This window comes from Diplotaxodon limnothrissa, linkage group LG8 (assembly GCF_057381915.1).
Source record: "Diplotaxodon limnothrissa isolate DT_005_m linkage group LG8, D_limnothrissa_male_GT1.1, whole genome shotgun sequence".
In the NCBI taxonomy this organism is placed as follows: Eukaryota; Metazoa; Chordata; class Actinopteri; order Cichliformes; family Cichlidae; genus Diplotaxodon; species Diplotaxodon limnothrissa.
The window spans coordinates 29,782,156-29,803,631 of NC_140603.1; the positions used below are offsets into that span (position 1 = coordinate 29,782,156).

At 39.5% G+C, this 21,476-nt stretch overlaps 2 protein-coding genes across 2 annotated transcripts in view; both read right to left on the reverse strand.

Moving 5' to 3' along the window:
* The window catches only part of LOC146627163 (uncharacterized), a 152,490-nt gene extending 148,641 nt beyond the window's left edge, over positions 1-3,849 (reverse strand). The window contains exon 1 of the mRNA XM_085361662.1: positions 3,225-3,849. Within this exon, the coding sequence (XP_085217788.1) occupies positions 3,225-3,818 (594 nt within the window). The 5' untranslated portion in view covers positions 3,819-3,849. The remainder of the gene's footprint in view (positions 1-3,224) is intronic.
* Positions 3,850-10,099: 6,250 nt separating this feature from the next.
* LOC146627169 (uncharacterized) lies at positions 10,100-20,486 on the reverse strand. Its single transcript, XM_085361690.1, has 2 exons — positions 20,167-20,486; positions 10,100-11,499 (listed from the first exon to the last, which is right to left on the reverse strand). Exons 1-2 carry the CDS (start codon positions 20,267-20,269, stop codon positions 10,100-10,102), a joined length of 1,503 nt encoding a protein of 500 aa, XP_085217816.1. The 5' UTR covers positions 20,270-20,486.
* Positions 20,487-21,476: the final 990 nt, after the last annotated feature.

Below are 21,476 nucleotides of genomic sequence, written 5' to 3' on the forward strand. Positions count from 1 at the left end.
CACAAATATCTAATAATCAGCCAGATCAATAATCTAATAATCAACATTGCACCGGCTCGTTCCATTTAGGCATGCTGACATGGGCAAAACCACCTGCTGAAGTTCAGGTTGATGCATCAGGCTGGGGGAGGGGATTTAAGTGACTTTGAATGTGGTTGTTTGTAAATGTTTGTAGGTGTTAGAGATCAGAGGAGAAGCACCAGACTGCTTTGAGCTGATAGGAAGTCAGCAGATAAATAAATAAAAAAAACTTGTTACAACCACCGTTTTCTGAAGAAGATCTCTGAATGCACAACACATTAAACCTTGACCACATTGGGAGCCACTCCTGTGAGCTAACAACAGGAAACTGAAGACTGGGAAACACTGATGAGTCTCAACTCTGCTGCAAGATTCAGACGATAGGGTCGGAAATTAGTGTAAACATGAATACATGGATAAATCCTGCCTTCAGCAGAATAAAAGCTGCACTTGGTTTGTAGAACTGGTGTCTATAATTACAGCGGTCTTCAGAGCAGGGAAGAAATATTTGGATTTGTGGAAATTTTTACGGTGGCCCTGAGAGGCCAAACGGACTGCAACGTCAGAAAACACTTGCAAAAGGAAAAACGCTGCAAAAAGAAAAACGCTGCAAAAGCACACAAAACACAACGGAAATAGGAAAAAACACAATGGAAATGTTTCTGGGGAGACAATAACCCGACGGACCAGTTGCACGAACCAAAACATGCTAACAAGTGCGCTGGGACTGGGAGTCACTTTAAAGAAGTGGAGGAGAGGTAAATGTGTAGTAATCATATGATTCTAATACAGATATCTGGAATATACATACATGTTTTGGTGCAACTGGTCAGTCGGGTTATTGTCTCCCCAGAAACATTTCCATTGTGTTTTTTCCTATTTCCGTTGTGTTTTGTGTGCTTTTGCAGCATTTTTCTTTTTGCAGCGTTTTTCTTTTTGCAAGTGTTTTCTGAAGTTGCAGTCCGTTTGGCCTCTCAGGGCCACCGTAAAGTTTTCACCAAGCAGTCTCCTTTTGGGGGGTGGCTGTGGCTCAGGAGGTAGAGCAGGTCACCTACTACTCATCAGGTCGGGGGTTAGTTCAGTGCTCAGCTGGAGTAGAAAAGTGCTACATGAGAAGCAGACTTTACCATTTAGTTTTAGCTGTTGGACTGATGTCCTCATAGTTGAATCTGGAATACTTCGGGATAGAGTTTGTGGTTGACTCAGTGACTGGAAGGTGTCCAAGCCGAAATCTTGTCCCACCCATCGCGGTGAGCTGACAGTTGGTATGAGGTGTTAGTACTGATATATCTGGTTTTCACCTAATATCACACTGCATTATACGCAAACATCTCCACTTGTTGTTTGTTCAGATGCAGCATTGCATGCCTAAGCCATGTTGACATGTTCTTTTCAGACAGCTGAGATGTTCTGCTGGCAACACTTCCAAACCAACTATGTTCAGTGTGAAGATTTAACATGCTGAGGCTTGTAGAGTCTGAATGGAGCTCTGGGTTTTTGTTCTCTGAGCACTGCACTTGGGATGAAACTGCTGCGAACATTAACATTTACCTTGAATATTTTTCACTTATGAATAAGAGAATAATATTTTTAATTGTACAATGACAGCCTTATTTGGAAATGACCTCATAACCTTTGCTTGATGGACAGCAACAGCTAAATTCTCCAGGATCATTGCTGATGTTTTTCCTGCCAGAGGAGGTCTGCTATTATTAGTTATTAGTCAGAAGTGTGTTGGCAACGTGTTACGTGGTCAGCCACCACACCCTGTAATGTCACACTGCCAAGTTCTCATCTTTTTCATTGAATCTTTGTGTGGCAATATCTAGATTCACTGTAGGTGTTTTACATGAGTATTAATGTAAACAGAAAGAAGAGATGTGTTTGTTGTTATACAAACAAAAATAACAATTAATAACATTCAAAATCCAACCAGAATTATTCTTTAAAGCCAGCCATTTTAACATCTTCTCTTATATTTGCAAGAACAATGTTATTTGAAAAATACTGTATATGTACAGTTTCAGACATCTAGATGTTCATATTTGTAGATTCACAGTTTCTGTCTTCTTTGGACTCTATCGCCTTTCCTGGACTGTTATTGGGGCTGATGGTGACCCCTTTTGACCTGGTAATAGACGTGCATTTCACTAAACTTTAATTTCAGGCTTTATTACAAACACACCTCATGGGTGGAGGACAGTTTAAGCAAATAAACTGCAAAATAGAGAAATAGAAAATACATATTGTATTTTCTATTCACTGTCAGACAACCAGCATGCTCATTTAAGTGCAATGAAAAATCATCCAAATTCAAAAACAAAAGTCCTTATTCATACTGCTAATGCTCTATAACCACAAACAAACCCAAAAACATTGTTCAGCTATTATTAGTGTAAAAAATTTAATGTGTGGTAATCTGCAAATAAGGAAGCAGCTGGAAGAAACAGTTTTTATTCCATCTTTAATACAGTTAATTGTGAAGGAAGCAACAAGACTGAAATTCCAGAGGCCTGCACTATGAGGAAAAAAACTCAGCATATTCAGGATTTATTTAACTAACATTTGCAATCAGGATCAATAAGTCAGCCCAGTCTAGCTACGAGGACTTTTACATATAGAGGGCAGTGTTTGCAGCATATCACCAGGCACAGACAGACAGGTCTACTGGCAACAGAGCAGCATATTTTACACATGAAGAGCAAACTACAAATCAGAAATACTAGTCACAAGAACATCATCTGTGAAGTGCTCTACAGCAGCGGTCCCCAACCCCCGGTCCGAGGCCCGGGGGTTGGGGAACGCTGCTCTACAGGCTGTCAGTCACCTACTTTTCGTTGTTTTGGGCAAATACTTCAAAATATCTACTAAAAATAATCATTTCTGCATGTCCTTTTTTTTTTTTTAAGGTTTTGTGCAGTATTACTTTATAATGCATTAGTAATGAGAAGTGTGTAATAAAAACTTTAGATTACTGTTCAGTAAAATTAGTACTTCATATTTAGCACAGCCAGCAGACAGATTGTCATGTAGTGTTTATACATCCGATCAAAAATCAGTGAGACAGACTGAAAGGCGCCCGGTCCATCAAAGGCCAGAAAACAGCTACAGAAGTCAAGTGTCTATAACCCAAAAGGTTCGAGATGTTCAGGCACAAAATGACAGGCATGTGATTCAGTTGTTGAAGCTGCAGTTGTGTGTACACTCATGTGTCTCTTCAAACTTCCCTGTCTGGTATATCTTTCGCCGCAGACGCCACAGGAGAACGGCTTCTCTCCCGTGTGGACGCTCATGTGTCTCTTGAGAGTATTCTGCTGTCTAAATCTCTTTCCACACAGACCACAACCGAAAGGCTTCTCTCCTGTGTGAACTCGTGTGTGACTCTTCAGAACCCCTTGCTGTGCAAATCTCTCGCCGCAAACACCACAGCTAAATGGTTTCTCTCCCGTGTGGACTCTCGTGTGTGTCTTAAGGTGCGTATTGGAACTGAAAGTCTTGCCACAGTCAACACAAACAAACGGTTTTTCTCCTGTGTGGACTCGCATGTGTCTTTTAAGAGTAAAATTAACTCTAAATCTTTTCCCACAAGCATCACAGCCAAATGGAGTCTCTCCTGTGTGGACTCGTAAGTGTTCCTTAAAATTTGACTTCTGGCTGAACCTTTTACCACAAAAACCACAATCAAAGGGTTTTTCGCCTGTGTGAACTCTCATGTGCGTCTTAAAATGTGTCTTCCTGCTAAATTTCTCGCCACAAACAGCACAACAAAAAGGTTTCTCTCCAGTGTGGATTCTCATGTGTCTGTGGAGAGACTGCCTGTGGAGAAAACATTTTCCACACTCAGAGCAGCTAAAGGGTTTTTTGGTAGTGTCACATCTCACGTGACAATTTACACCTGACTCAGGTGACCTGCTTGCCTCCCAGTCCTTGTCACTGTCTTCAGTTCCAGGTCTAAAATCTGACAAAGGTCCCTGCCATTCATCACCATCGTTACTGAGTTCAGTCTCAGAGGAGTCCGAATCATTTTCCACTTCATTAGGTTGTAAAGTACTTTTTGTATCAAGGTTTCTGGCTGATTCTGGTCCTCCACAGTCATCTCCATCAGTCTCAGTTTTTATTTGTTTACTTGTTTGATGACAGTAAAGCTCTGAAGAATTTGGTTTCTCTTCACCATCTTCACTCTTCACAGGAGCAGCAGTGAACGGGAGCCTGCTGGTATCAGCATCCTCCAGCCCTTTAAAGTGTTCTGCTGTTTGAGTGGTGCACAGTTCCTCACGCTCCTCCTTTATGCGCAGGGGCTCTTGGGACCACTGGTCATCAGAGGGGCTCCATTCTGGGGGAACCTCTTCTTTAATCACCAACAGCTGTTGGACATCAGCATGAAACTCTGAAACACACAGAGACATCACCTGGAAAGCACTTATTTTGCAAATATCACAACACAATAACCTTATAAAACACAGATAAAAAAATAACAGATAAAAACAAGAATAATCTGTCATTAAAATGTGAATAAAAAGGGTTAGAATAATGACTATTGTATGAGACGGGTTATTAAAAAACACCGCAAACAGTAACAAAAACAAAACAAGCCCTTGAAACAATTACAATAAATAGAGGTCAACAAAAAAACCTCTATCTGCTAACTTATCACCAGCTAAATGTCAGTAAAAAAAAATCTAAATTCATCTTAAGAGCTTGTTGTTTCTTTTGTTTAAAATAAAGATCCCTTTTTCATCTTCCACCTTTTTGCTGCTCTTACTGCTTTTAATAGGAGGCACTGTTGCAACAAATGACTTGTTGGGGTGAATAATACCAAGTCATTTTGAGCCAGAAGGGACAAACTGGAATCAGTTGTTACCAAGGTGACTTTCTATTTTACTTTTTATTATGATTTCTTATTATGTTTTTTGTGTTTTCAGGAGCAACCTGACCAAAAGGAAAGCAGAAATTTCACCAAATACAACCAAACAGTTTAAAGATAATTTAAGTGGCCAAAAAGCACTAAATTGATTACAATGTAGGTACAGTGATAGGTGTTTATTAAGAACAGGAAAGGGCAGTTTAAGCAAATAAAGTGCATAGGTGTGAGTGCAAATGGTTGTCTGTCCCTGTGTGTTAGCCCTGCGACAGACTGGCGACCTGTCCAGGGTGTACCCCGCCTCTCGCCCTATGACAGCTGGGATAGGCTCCACCCCCCCCCCCCCGGAACCCTGAAAAGGATAAGCGGAAGCCAATGGATGGATGGCTATATAAGTGAGATGGCTTTATCCTACATAAAGCCAGCTCACTAAAATCTATATTTATTAAGATGAGTAAAAACATTGGACATTAAAACACCTTGAATCAAATTTCGCCCATTTACTTACGCTGAACTACAATATTAACGCTGTTGTTGTGTGCCCCGTCTAAAACGCCCGGGTACTACACAGGACCACCGATGGGTTCCGCCGTTTTTAAGCCGTTTTAACATCGATTTGTGGCAGATTTACATCATTTAAAAAGGCCGGTTTGTAGGTGAAAAGTTTATTTCGCCCACCAGTACAACGAGCTAGCAGCTAGGAAGCCGTTTCCTTCCGGAGAAACATCTCACGTTAAATCTGTGATTTTCTCACCGGTAGTTTGGTTGAGATCAGCATCCTGCAGCTGATGCGGTTTGATCTGCGGCTTTCGTTCATAAGGCTGACTCTCGATGCCGTTGCGTTGACGATAATCCGCTTCATTCATTGTTCTCGTCTTTAAAATCAACTGTAAGCTCGTTTGAATTGAACCAGGCGACTCGGTCAGAAGATCGATGGCCGTGTATTCACACTTCTATACGACCTCATCAATAGTTGGACAGGGCTCCCTTTTTTCAGTGTTGTTGTGAAATGGATTTATTGGGGTGTTTTGGGCAGGCATTTGCGGAGGCACCTTTTTTTTTAATAGGAAAAAAAACAACAGACACTTTTAAAATGTATTTTTAAACATTTAATTATTTTTCATGCAGAAATTATAGACAAGAACATATGAATGATAACAAAATATAAGAAACAGTGTATATAATAATAATAATCATACTCATAATAACAACAACAATAATAATAATTATTAATATTATTATTATAAGGCTTATAATGCAGAAAACAGGACAGAAAGGGGCCAATTAGTTTTAAAAATGAAACTTTAAGTCTTTATAAATAGGTGCTCTGTTGATATTTCTTTAATTTCTTAAAAATTGAACTAATCGTGATGACGGTGTTAATGTTGAAGGAAAAACTCCCTTTTGACATTTAAATGGAGCAAGAAAACTTCTAAAAGCTCCCTTTAAATGCTTTTAGAAGCATTTAATTTAATTTAATTTTTTTTTTTTACCACATTGGTTCTATTTTCTTAGACTATTGTATTCCTATTATTATTCAAGTTCACAATTTCCTTACTCAGGGGTTGCAGTTCTCATCTTATATAGAACTCTCTTAACCCTTTAAGACCTACCATAGAACCAAGTCCGCCAGAGCTTATATTATATTTTTACATGCTGTAGAGCCATTTTTGGGAGCATTTCAAGTTGATATACATCAATACAACCATTATAGCCCAAATTTTAATGATATGTATGCATTAAGTGCATAGTAATTACATAAATTGCAAAAAAGTGCAATAAACTACAAAAACATTTAAAATTGTTTTTGTTTTTTTGTTTTTTACATATATTTCTAGTTAGAGAAATTTAAGAGGCGTATCCCTCAAAACTGTAAATACAAAAAAGTTGCACAAAATAGTTTCCCGCCACAGGAAATTTATTTTAAGTGTCTTCATAGTTTTATTTTTTATATACTGCAGGAAAAACGAAAATAAATATTATAATGCAGATTTCCAAAAAAAAAAAACACCATATGCATCAAAGTAAACTATTTCCAGCAGTGCAATATGAGTCCTAAGCGTCCCAGAAACGACACAGAAAGTCATAAAGTCAAACATAACTTTTAAAAACACCAGTTTAGGCTCATAAGGTCCTGATGGTAAAAAAAAACTACATTTCCGCAAAATACGTCACTTCCGGTTTCGGGCAGGTCATGGCGGACATGCGATAGTTTGCGCTGATGGACGTAGGAAGTGTTACAAACAGCTGATCGGATGGGTAAAGCGTGTTTCTGGGATATTATGTTTTTGTTGCTGCAAGTGGTTTTTATGACATTTTTGCAAAGCTTTATGTGGAAGGAAACTGTGATCGAGGACAAGCTGATGGCATAAGATGTAAGTACAACCCCTCCGGTTTCATATGCAAAAGAAAAATATTGCGCTAGCTTACGTGGTTGCAGTGCTACCGGGATTTAAAAATAGTTAAGCAAAACGGAGCGTGCCCGCTCTGACTGGCTTTAAAGGGTTAAGTGACCAGGTTCCCATTTCAACTTTTCTTCATATACTTGGTGTAAGCTTTTTCTTATTTGTCACTTTTAATTTTCGTTACTATCCTTATTTCTCTGTCTGTTATTTCTTTAAATGTAAGAGGTTTAAGAAACAGTGTTAAACATAAGGCTATTTTTTTGTTTTGCAAACAGTTCAACTCAGATTTTGGAAGATTTAATGGTATAATTTTGAATTCTGACATAGATAAAGATGGTCATTACATTTTTCTAATAGTTGAGGCTGCACACTCTATCTATATTTTAGACAATGTGTATGGTTTTAACTGTCAGAGGGAGAATAAATGGTAAATGGCCTGTATTTATATAGCGCTTTTCTAGTCCCTAAGGACCTCAAGGCGCTTTACACATCCAGTCATTCACCCATTCACACACTGGTGATGGCAGCTACAGTGTAGCCACAGCCACCCTGGGGAGCACTGACAGAGGCGAGGCTGCCGGACACTGGCGCCACCGGGCCCTCTGACCACCTGTGACCAGGACACAACGACCGAGACTGTCCAAGCCGGGGCTCGAACCGGCAACCTTCCGATTACAAGGCGAACTCCCAACTCTTGAGCCACGATCGCCCCAAAATAAACTATATTTTGATACGTTGGAGGAGCGCCTACTATGCTGGTTATCAATTATTTACAAGATTTATTAATGAGAGGAGACAACTTAAACAAGAGCAAGGTGATAAACAGAAACTCTGCACAGGTGCCGTGGGAAACCAGGGGACGGAGAAACGGTCGGGCACACAGAACACAGGGAGAGCACGGGCTGGAAGTTCTGCAACAGAGGAGAGAGGTGTCACAACGAGTGAGAGAGACAAGGCCAACTTTTACAGACAGGTGAGAGAGCGCAGACTGTCAATAGCATCACAGCGGATTCTTTTGTCACACATTAGGTGATCAGTCAAACAGCTCTGTTAAACGTATGGAATTCACATTGAGTATAGATGGATATTAAGAAATATAAAACTTCCAGTCCTGAATGGACACCAATGATTAAATTTAACAGTAACTATAGCAACAAATCACATCTGTTGTCCAGAGGCGCTTTACATTGGAAGGCAGAGACCCTATACTAGGACTGGGCGATATGACCCAAAATTCATATCTCGATATTCTTTAGCTGGTTGACGATATATAGACATCTTGATATTTTTTAAAGCCATAAAGTAAGAACAAAAAGAGAGCTCTTAGTCAAAGCTGTGTCCCAAATCTCACATAAGCACTTTTATTAACATACAGCACAGATGTACAAGAAAAAATTACTCAGAAATAAATTATCAGCATTTATTAAATAATCATGCTCCATAAATAAAATAAAACAATGTTGTTTTTGTGCATAACAAAAAGCTCACAATTGTGCAGTCAAAATGTAAACTAACAGACGCTGAGCACAATAACAAAGACAGATTTCGCAGCTGCTCTGTTCCCAAGTTCTACTGCGTGACTGACAGCCTGGAGTTTGAAATCCTCTTTGTAACCGTGTCTCTTAACAGGTGTCATTTGTGGTCCTTATACACACACAGTACGGTAATATTACGTTGAAGCACAGTACGTATCACTCCGCGAGGCTTCTCGGTAGCCGTAATGATCCAACAATCCATCAAGCAGTGCAGTTTCGTAGTTTACCAAAGTCGTACCAAAATATTTTTTGAAAGGTTTCTGAGCGCTGTGTACCACATAAAATCGGTTCGCGGCCAGTAAGCACAACCAGAATTTATACATAAGGCGCGCTGTCGATTTTTGAGAAATAAAGGATTTTAGTATGTATCCTGAAACAAGATAACATTCATTAGTAGAGATTGGGAAAACTTCTGTTTACCTTTGTTAGCCACTTGGCTATGATAGTAAACAGTGGGACAGAGGGACTGGTCGCCCAGGGCACCAAACAGGTTAGGACCGCCCCTGGGTGTATGGTAGGTGGGGCTGGCTCTACACTGGGGCAAGAGGGGCCAACCACTGCGAGCCTGTTGGCTGTGGTTTAAACGTTTTTTGAGGCTCACCGATTTGTAATGCTCCTGCTCACAACAATCGTGTAATTTCACTGGACAAATTTGCACCATTTTATTTTTTTGGAATTAGGCTCATTTTTTTGCATGTGAATAAATAGATCCGACCAGTGAGAGCGTTGGATTTGGCAACACGTGTGCTCATAGCTTAAAACGCGCTCAGATTATTTTTACAGTCTCACTGATTAAGTTGTGTTTAGAAACAGTTTTTAAATTACAAAACACTTCTTATGGGAGGCAAAAAAGTGCGTAACTTCTAACGTTCAACAGGTTTCTTTTTTTATATAATTTCTTATAATTTTGAAGCTGTTTAAAGTTTCATTGATATTAAAAATCATAATTCATCTAATGATGAATGACTTTACTATAAAAGCAAAAACGTGTTAAAACAGTAAAAAGGGTAACTTAATATAGTTACAAAGATTTATTGCCCAGTTTTAAAAAAAGATTATTTCATACTTGAGATAGCTTCAGTTTTCTACATATATGTTCCCATATATTTTATATATTTGTATGGAAACATATATATATTATTTATATAGGCAAGGACAAAACCACAAATTTTGTATTCATGGATATTTTTTGGTTTATTTTTTAAGTACAATGAAGACAAACATGAGGGCGGAAAAGTAAAGCTTGTTAATAATACAAATACACTTCACAACACAACCTATAGTGTTACAGTATCTATCTGCAGTAACATGTGCGAACTTTCATGCTGCTTCAGCTGTTCAGATGTTGAACATTTTTCACCACAAATGCCACACAAAAACTGTTTGTCTCTCCTGTGGATGCTCATGTGTCTCTTAAGTCGTGTATTGGAACTAAATGTTTTCCCACACTCGTCACAGCCGAACAGTTTCTCTCCCGTGTGGCCTCTTAAGTGCTCCTTAAATCGTGTGCTGCGGTTAAATCGTTTTCCACATATATCGCATCCAAACGGTTTCTCACCTGTGTGGACGCTGGTGTGTCTTTTAAGAGCATTCTGGTGTCCAAATCTTTTCCCACATATATCACAACCAAATGGTTTCTCCCCTGTGTGGATTCTCATGTGTCTTTTCAGACCTTCATGTTCTGTAAACCCTTTACCACAAACACTACAGCCAAAAGGTCTCTCGCCTGTGTGGACCCTCATGTGTACTTTAAAACTATACTTAAATTTAAATGTCTTTCCACAAGAATCACAACTAAATGGTTTCTCCTGTGTGTGTACTCGCATGTGATTCTTAAGATGAGTGTTACGACTAAATGTTTTTCCACAGTCTTCACAACCAAATGGCTTCTCTCCTGTGTGGACTCTCATGTGCGTTTTAAGAGTAAACTCAAGTCCAAATCTTTTTCCACAAGCTTCACAGCTAAAGGGTTTCTCTCCCGTGTGGACGGTCATGTGTCTCTTAAGATGTGTATTGCAGCTGAAGGTTTTACCGCAAACAGCACAAGCCAGTGATTTCTCTCCTCGGCGTTGTCGCTTCTGAGATTCCGGTTGTGTAAATGTTTTAACGCAAACATCACTGACAAACTGAGGCTCAGTTGCAACACTCTCCTTCCACGCTATACCACCCACTTCAGTTTCAGGTCCAGAATCTGACAGAGGTTCCTGCCAAACATCCTCCTCCTCCTCCTCATCTTCATAACTGACTTCAGTCTCGGAAGAGTCTAAAGTCTTTTTCTTATTATTTACTAATAAATGACAATTTAGATCTGGGCTCCAGACTGATTCCAGTCGTCCATATGCATCTTCCTCAATTTCCGTCTTGATCTGTTTAGCTAAGCAGCCGATAGGCGGCTCTGTCTGTGTGGATTCTTCTGTTTGGCTTTGATGACGATATGAGCACTGAGGCTTCTCTTCATCGTCATCATCTTCAGTCTTCACAGTAACAATAGTGAACGGTAACCTGCTGAGATCTGCCTCCTCCAACCTATTGATCTGCTGTCCCTCCTCACTGCTCCAGGGTTCCTCCTGCTCCTGCTTTATGTGGAGGAACTCGGCGGCTTGCAGGTCCCGCCTGGGGCTCCAATCTTGAGGAACTTCTTTAATCACCAGCAGCTGCCGGACATCTTCAGGTAACACTGAAACACACATGGACAGAAAAGACTGACATTAAAATTCTACAGCAGCATAGCACACCCATTAAAAACCCTGATATACAGATATATATTCATTCATTGGTGTCTAATTATTTACTCCCTTTCGATGGCATTACCGTTATTTTTTTACAGTAGGTCCTTTTAGTCACGTTTTTAACAAATCTGTAGGATTGGTTTTTAAAAGCTGTGTGACGTTGTCAAATTTAGAAATATCCTGACTCAGTGTGATGCTAAAAAAATCATGCCGGGCTGAATTGTAGTAATTTGTTATTAAACCTTCAGCTGATGCAAAATGACACAATGGGAGTACCAACAGGGACTGGAAAGGGCCAATCTTCTTCACATTTTTCTTCTTTTCCTTTAGGGGTTGCCACAGCAGATCATCTGTCTCCATCTCTCCATCCCACTGTTACACCTGCCTTGTTCCCATTCAAACACATGTATTCTGTCTTCTTCTACTGATTTTATTCCTCTTCTCTCCAGAGCATACCTCCACCTCCCCAGGGTCTCCTCCACCTGCTCCTTACTACAGATCACAATGTCATCTGCAAACATCTTCAAATATCCTCATGGTGTGGCCCATCAGCTTTATCCCTGTGTAGTTTCTACAGCTCTGCATGTCACCCTTGTTCTTGAAGATCAGTTCCAATACACTTCTCCATTCCTCAGACATCCCCTCACTCTCCAGGACTGTGTTAAAAAGTCTGCCTTCCCTCTTAAACACCTCCATACCTCCACGGGTGTGTCATCAGTAGGGCTGCCACAAACGATTATTTTGATAGTCGACTAACCGATTATTTTTGCGATTAGTCGACTAATCAGATCCATTGGACATAAAGCGTACAGCTTATTGCACCAGCATGCATCTGCTCTTATATAGCTCTCATTAGCTTACAGCTTGAAGTGTTTAAGGTATGTGCTAACTAAAAATAAAGACAAGATGATTAGACAAGATTAAACTTTTAATGAAATTTGCAGATTGTCTCAGTGGACTTTAATAAACTCAGCCGTCTGCTCCTTGCTCTAAATATAACAGGACACTAGAGTAAATTCTCGAACATCTCACATTTCTGTTTAATCAGTTTTCTGTTTGCGTTTATTCACCTGTGTGAAAACTATAACTTTAATCTCAGCCAAACAGATTTACTCAGAAACAAATTAAACACTGAAAAAAGGCACGACGCAACGACTATTAAATTAGTTGTTGACGATTTTGATAGTCGACCTAATCGTGACTAGGCAAGGCAAGGCAAGGCAAGGCAAATTTATTTGTATAGCACAATTCAACAACAAGGTGATTCAAAGTGCTTTACAGAGACATTAGAAACAAAAACAAATAAAAAGCATGATTTAAAATTGATTAAAACAAACAAACAAACTAACTAAACACACACATTTCACACCTGTTCGCGCGATCTGAACCCTTATCGTAAGGGGAGCTACCAGTCCTTCTGTGGACGAGCTACTTTCTATTTTAAATTCCCTGAATTTAAAATACTCTCTAGACCCAGTCTAGACCCAGCTGGGGAGCTACCCAGAGCTCTAAACCCACTTAACAAACAAACAAAACAGTATATAAAATCAAAACAGATAAAATCAGAACAGTAGATAAAATCAGTAGTTAATGTAAGTTTTGAAATTTAAGCTTAACAAACAAACAAAACAGTATATAAAATCAAAACAGATAAAATCAGAACAGTAGATAAAATCAGTAGTTAATGTAAGTTTTGAAATTTAAGCTTAACAAACAAACAAAACAGTATATAAAATCAAAACAGATAAAATCAGAAATAGATAAGATCAGTAGTTAGTGTAAGTTTTGAAATTTAAGCTTAAAAGTGTGGATTTGGTGCTTTATTCAAATGCAGCTGAGAACAGGTGAGTCTTCAACCTGGATTTAAATAAACTGAGTGTTTCAGCTGATCTGAGGCTTTCTGGGAGTTTGTTCCAGATATAAGGAGCATAAAAGCTGAATGCAGCTTCTCCGTGTCTGGTTCTGACTCTGGGAACTGATAAAAGACCGGATCCAGATGACCTGAGGGATCTGGAAGGTTCATACTGGGTCAGGAGGTCACTGATGTATTTTGGTCCTAAACCATTCAGAGCTTTATAGGCCAGCATCAGAACTTTAAAGTCTATCCTCTGACGGACAGGCAGCCAGTGTAAAGACCTCAGAGCTGGACTGATGTGGTCCACTTTTTTGGTCTTAGTGAGGACTCGAGCAGCAGAGTTCTGAATGAGCTGTAGTTGTCTGACTGATTTTTTAGGTAGACCTGTAAAGATGCTGTTACAGTAATCAAGCCTACTAAAGATGAATGCATGGACTAGTTTTTCCAGGTCCTGTTGAGACATCAGATCTTTTATCCTTGATATATTCTTGAGGTGATAGTAAGCTGATTTTGTTATTGTCTTAATGTGTTTTTCTAAGTTTAGGTCTGCATCCATCACTACACCCAAATTTCTCGCCTGGTTTGTGGTTTTTAGATGTATAGATTGAAGTTCTCTGGTGACCTGTAATCGTTTTTCTTTGGCGCCAAAGACTATTACCTCAGTTTGTTTTTGTTTAGCTGGAGAAAATTGTGGCACAACCAGTCATTGATTTCCTCAATGCATTTACCAAGAGCCTGTACAGGGCCTCGGTCTCCTGGTGACATTGTGATATATATTTGTGTGTCATCTGCATAGCTGTGGTAGTTTATTTTGTTGTTCTTTATAATCTGTGCCAGTGGGAGCATGTAAATGTTAAACAGAAGGGGTCCCAAGATGGAACCTTGGGGAACTCCACATGTGATACTTGTCTGCTCAGATGTGAAGTTACCTATTGATACAAAGTATTTCCTGTTTTCTACGTATGTTTTGAACCAGTTTAGTACAGTTCCTGAAAGACCTGCCCAGTTCTCCAGTCGTTTGAGTAATATGTTGTGGTCAACTGTATCAAATGCTGCACTGAGATCCAGTAAAACTAGGACTGACATTTTTCCACTGTCTGTGTTCAGACATATGTCATTAAACACTTTGGTCAGAGCGGTTTCAGTGCTGTGGTTCTGTCTAAAACCTGACTGGAAGGCATCGTAGCAATTATTCTGTTTTAAGAAGTAATTGAGCTGTTGAGAAACTGCTTTTTCAATGATCTTACTTAAAAACGGGAGATTTGAGATCGGCCTGTAGTTGTTCATTTGTGTCTTGTCAAGATTGTCCTTTTTCAGTATAGGTTTGATTACAGCAGTTTTTAGTGATTCTGGAAACACACCTGATAATAAAGAAAAGTTGACGATCTGTAACAGGTCTGACTCTAAAGTCTTTGAGACCTTTTTGAAAAAACTTGTTGGCAGGACATCTAAACAGCAGGAGGAGGAGTTCAGTTGACCTAAGATGTCCTCCAGGTCTTTGCTGTTAATTGGGTGAAACTGTTTGATGGTGTTTAAACAGTTTTTCGGTGGACACAGTACATATCCTGGATCTGCTGTTGATGTACTAACTGCTTGTCTAATCTTTTGGATTTTGTCTGTGGAGAATTTGGCAAAGTCATTGCAGGCCATGGTCGAATGAAGTTCAGCTGCCACTGGCACAGGAGGGTTTGTTAGCCTGTCAACTGTAGAAAATAAGACCCAAGCATTATGGCTGTTTTTAGTGATGATGTCAGAGAAGTAGGACCTCCTTGCACTCCTCAGTTGTAAATTATAATTGTGAAGTTTCTCTTTATAAATGTCATAATGAACCTGGAGGTTTGTTTTTCTCCATCTGCGCTCAGCTTTCCTACACTCTCTTTTTTCATTTTTCACTAGTGTGGAGTTTCTCCATGGAGACTTTTTCCTTCCAGAGATAACCTTCACCTTAATGGGGGCAATAGTGTCCATTACATTTAACATTTTTGCATTAAAGCTATTGACGAGCTCATTGACTGAACCTTTGGGCAGGTCAGGTGTTAATGGGAAGACCTGGTTAAAGATCTCACTACTGTCTTCAGTTATACACCGTTTTGTGATCACTGCTGTTGATATATTTGTGTGGGCTGAGATTTTACTTTCAAAGAAAACACAGTAATGATCAGACAGGCCCACATCAGACACAGTAATGTTTGAAATGCTCAGGCCTTTGGAGATCAGTAGGTCGAGAGTGTGTCCTCTATTATGTGTGGCCTCTGTTACATGCTGAGTCAGCCCAAAGTTGCCCAGAGTGTTACTCAGGTCTTTAGTCCCTTTGTCCTGAGGGTTGTCCACATGGATGTTAAAATCCCCAACAATAATTACACAGTCGAAATCAACACAGATCACAGACAGCAGTTCACTGAGGTCATTAAAAAAGTCTGTGCAGTATTTGGGAGGCCTGTAAACATTAAGAAACACAACTTTGGATGGGGCCTTCAGCTGTAAAGCCACATATTCAAAAGACTGAAAACTTCCAGGAGATAGCTGCTTACATTGAAATGATTCATTAAATAAGACAGCAACCCCTCCTCCTCTCCTGCTCACCCTGGCCTCACTGATAAAACTGTAGTTAGGAGGGGTCGTCTCGATGAGAACAGCTCCACTGTTACTTTGGTCCAACCAAGTTTCAGTTAAAAACATAAAATCAAGGCTGTGCTCAGTGATTAAATCATTAATTAAAAATGTTTTCCCAGCTAAAGATCTAACGTTTAATAAAGCCAACTTAAGTGTTTTAGAGGCATTACTTGTCCCCTCGTGTTTGGGAGCAGTCTGTGGCACACAAGGTATGTTTACTATATTTAAAGATCTTTTAGAGTGCAGCTCTCTGTGTTTTGACCAGGCCACATGTCTCCTTCTGTCACCTAAAAGTACAGAAATTTTAAAACCTTCTAGTAAACAGGGTCCCAGCTTCTCCTGGGAAAAGTCACCACTGCCATAATCCTCGCAGCCCGGACCCTCCACACATCACACATCAGACTGCGGAGACAAAGCATGAAGGTGGTAAGGAGGAACTAAGGGGGGCGAGGCTGGGCAATGTGACTTCGATTGCTCTGTTGAGGGTGGGGCTCGGTGGCGAACCTTTGGCTGCTTTGGTGGGGGGTTTATGGGGGACAAAGAGGGATTGGGCCGGGGGGTAGATCTGAGCCCAGCATTGACCCGCTCCATCATCTCTTCAGTGAATTTCAGGTGTGGGGAGGAGGGAGAAAGGGAGGGAGAGGAGGGTGATGGGGGTGATGGCCTGTCAGGGGTTTGGGGGACTGGGGAAGATCCTGGTCCTGGTCGTTGGTGTTGTTGAGAGAGTTGGAGGCAAATAGGGACCCCTCTTCTTGCCTCTTCTTGCCTCAGATGTCTCTCCTTTCTGAGGCTCTTCCCGGGTGGGGGCAGATGGAGCTCCTCCTCAAGGTTTCTGCTGGGCTTTGTCTGTTCTTGGAGTACTGTTTGTTCCTCTTTATGAGATAACTCCTCGTTTATCTCAGCCTTGGCTCCAAGCACAGATGGATGACGTTTGGAATAAAACAAGTTGGAGGTGAACAGTTTCACCCCTGACTTGTTAAAATTAAATCCATTTGCTTTAAACAGATGCCTGCGTTCCCAAAAAATATTAAAGTTGTTGATAAAATGCACTGAGTGGTCAGCACATGGACTATTTGACTAATCGTGGCAGCCCTTGTCATCAGGACCAATACTCTTCACAGCTGCTCTTACTTCCTCCTTACTAAGCCTCTGCACTTCCTGATTAGCGATCCTCCATCTGTCCCCCTCCTGCACTCTTCATCTTCATCCTTTAAAGAAAGGATTAGCTTCTCTGCACTGACTAGCCTTTTAAATGCCAAATTCCTGAATAATAAGATCCAATCATGTTTTAAATATATCAAAGCGTTATATGATCCCAGCAGAGTGCTTCACTCACACTGCGAGGCTATATGTGGTTTCTAGAGTTTATGAAAGTAGAATAAGAGGCAGATTCGTCAGCTATGACGATAAGCTGATTGTGAAGGCTGAGTCTGTGGACACTTGAGACTGTGGTGGAGGGGACGTCACGGACAAATGGTTATCCATCATGGATAGTCCTGACGACCCTCTGCACCACTGAAAGGACATGTAATGGAGCATCTTCTTTAACAGGCTGGTTCAGCTCCAAGCAGGACTGATATAGGAAATCTTTCATACCACATTATATCACCCTTTATAATACAATACATGTGTCTGACTAAAAGGCATTTGCCAGATACAAATTGCATTATGAATGTATGCATGATTATTCTCAAGGTGCGAGTTGTGACCATAGGAATCCTTCACACTCTGAAGCCTGACGGATCATTTATTATTAGTGATTATAATTATAATTAGTGATTATTATCACTGTTAGTGTAAGGTTTGTAGCATAATTGTGAAACATAAGCAGAGCTTTTACAAAAATACTGAAGTGTATTTTTAAAGAAATTAACAGCTTAATATTCTCTGTCTCATGTTTTCCTCTTCAAACAAAGGTGATCCAGTCAAATGTAACAATATATGGAAGACTAAAATCCCTCTTCCACTTAGTGCCACGTTGGCCAGCCGTGCCATAGCACCAGCATTTAATATGAAACAAGCGGTGAGGACCTGCAGACCGAGGTGGAGCAGTGTGGACGAGCGACAGGCTCATCTGCTACTTTCCATTTTTACAATAATGGATTAAAAGTGTTTCTTATTTTGTTGCGGGAGCTGTGAGGTCAGTTTTAGATTCCACACAATGACCAGTTCAATCTTTCACTGTGAGCGCTCTGTTTGTTACTAACACTAACACACTTTATCCAAAGTTCATTTAAAACTTCTCTATAATGCTCTTCTTGTACAGCAACTACATTATTATTGTTGTGTATTATAGTGTTGTTTTGTGTTGTTTGTTGGACTCTTTGTTTATTAATAGGTTCTAAAATATATTTTACCTTCACAATTTGTAATAAAATGGTCTAAATAGTTAGTAAAACAAATATGAACTGAAAATCTTAATCTTAACCACTTATTTTGTTAAATGTAACTTAGAATTGGGGAATGAACAAGTTGAATGAACAAGCTAACTTTTTCAAGAAATGACTTTTTTACCATCACTTCCTCTCATAGAGCACTTTTCTACTCTACCTGAGCACTCAAAGAGCTTATACAACTCTATGCAACATTTTTCTAAGCTTTTCTATGCTTAAATACTCTCTTCAAAAAAAAAAAAAGCGGTTTGAATTAACCACAATGGAGGTTATAGGGAACATACAAACTCACTATTTTTGCAGTCTGAAACACTGAAAATTGCCGATCTAGTGAAATTCCAAACAGCACGGTTAAAACGTTTGACTCCAGCTACACGACACCCAGCTGGAAACACTTCACGCAAGTCGAGCTGCCCGAGATTCACAGAATTTACAGAAAATGTAAATTTTTTGTGATTTATCTCGTTATAGGGACGATAGATGTTTTATCTCGGGATATGGAATTTTAGTCATATCGCACAGCCCTAGTATATATTATATCAGAAATCTGTTCACTATTTTTATTACAGATTATATCAGTAAGGAAGCTGACTAAATATTAACTTATGGCAAAAGGGTGGGATTAAACAAGTGTGTACTTCTTCCCACTTCCTTTCAACATGTAAATGAATCAGTACGGTAGCAATATTGAAATGTATTGACTTTTATATAGTATTTTTTTCTCTCTTATTTTCTGTATATTGTTTACATGTTTGAAATAAATTAACAATTAAATGCTATTCTTACACAGGATTGTGTCTGCTCCTCTCTGTCAGCTTATTGCAGCAACTGGACCATCATGCAACATTAAGAAACTGCACGTGTGATTTCAGGAGGATGTCTCAGACTGCCAGACGCAAAGCTGCACTCCAACAGGATGAAAGAACCAACCTCACGTCACCCTGTAAGGACTGATGTTGCCGCTCTAGAAAGTGTCTGGCACACCGGATTTCTGAGTTTCCTGATGGTCTGAATTTCCCTTATTTCTCTTTTAGTTAGAGAACACTCTGATCACCACGCAGGGTGATCTCTACAGGGAGGGGGGTACAATTTGATCCCCACCAGGGATGTAAAACTATTTAGCAGAGTGAGGAAGGAAGGACCAGACGATGGGAAAGCTAACTCTGCTTATTGGTATTATTATTAATAGTAGATTTCATCATTATTTTAACTGCTGAGAACAAAAACATTTCTTAAATACGGGACAAATAAAGCATTTCTCATCTCGTGATGTTTGCATACTCTGGTCCAGAGCAACTTATGTTCAGATTTCTGTTTTAAACTCAGCCGAAAGCGCTTTACTTTGACCAGTACACGCAATTTTAATGATGTTCTATATGAATGATTAGCTGCAATATACAGGACCTTACCCAATTAACACGTTATTAACGCTAAATGAGCATTTAAAAACGGCCGAACTACAAAGACAACTCTTGTGTGCGCGCTGGCAAATCGTCCGGACGCCACACTTTACTCTCAACTTTAAGTTCCGCCGTTTAAAAAAATCCGCCACAATAATTCTATTAAACGTTAATATTCACATTTGAGATCCACGGATGAAATAAAAAGCTCTGAGATTTTATTTATGTGTTTATTTTTGTGCACGTATACAGATCAACGAAAACCGATGTTTCCGATGTGAAACACCTTTTCACAAACCCCACAGCGAGCTAACAGTTAACCCGATCAAACAGTAAATGTGTTTTTATTCTCACCGGCGCTTTGGCTCGTTTCAGCATCCTGCTGCCGTTTAATCTCGGGCTTCTCCTCAGCCAGACTGTCGGCATTCAGCTGATGGAGATAATCCACTTCATTCATGATGGTGTCCGTGTCTTTGCTCTCTTCTTTAAAATAAACTGCAGGCTCGGCGGAGCTGAAACCGGGCCTGGGCAGAATCGATCACCGCCGATCACCTTTCACGATCACGCCGCTTACGTTTCTGTTCATCCATGAATACGTCACCGGGGAAGATACAGATTGAAACGGGACACTCAAATGATTCCTCACAACATTTATTGCCCTCTGCTGTGTTTTGAACAGGCATCTGCACGGACACCTTTCCTGTCCTCGGCGGTGAGATCACCGCTGTGGAGCGACGAGAGTGCAAAAATGAAATCACTAAATACATCAAATAATGATTAAATGTTTAATTAATTGATTCAATTAACCAGGTTATGGTCTGTTGATCAGCCGCAGTGACAGTTTCAATTATTTCAAGATGGACAGCAACACATGAACCATGACATAATTAAAATATCTACTATTGTTTCTCCATTTAACTAACTAATGATACATTTAATTACTATATTGTGTTTTTATTTATTTTTTAAAATTGATGTAATGATGTTTTTTTTTTCCATTCTTGACCTTGGAGGGTTATTTCCTTTCTATAAAGGATAGGAGACATTTTTTTTCCTAAATTTTAAAAATTCCTTTTTTAAATATGTTTAGTTTTATTTATGTAGAACCGGTTAAAAATGTCTCAAGGTGTTTAAAGGTTGCGTCCCTCTTTACGTGGGACATTTCGATTGGCACGCAGACTCTTTTTCTCAGGGGTTTTCATTGCATGTGTGTGACGAAAAGCTGTCGTCATGAGTCTCCTGAATATTTAAGTCACTGCAAAGTCATATTCAATGTAAAATAAAATGAAAGCTTCCACAAATAAAAAGAAATGCAGCTACAACACTGATTACGTTCCTAAATACAGTATTGTTCAAAAGTCTCAAGCCAAACCCCATGTAATTATATCTTGCTGGGGAAAATGGAAAACAGGTGCAGTAATTGTTTAAAACGTATACAAACATACACATAGATACAGTAAATAAGGAAAAAACAGATTTAGTAAAATTAGAATGAGCTTGAAATTAATATTTGGAATCATAAAGGTGGTCAGCCTTTATTCCTCAATACATCCTGAAATCTTAGAGGCAGTTTTTCTATCTGGGTAGGCTTTCATTATATTGGATTTGTATTTATTTTATTTTTTTAAATTGAATTTAGTTTCTACTCAGTAAATAGTTGATCA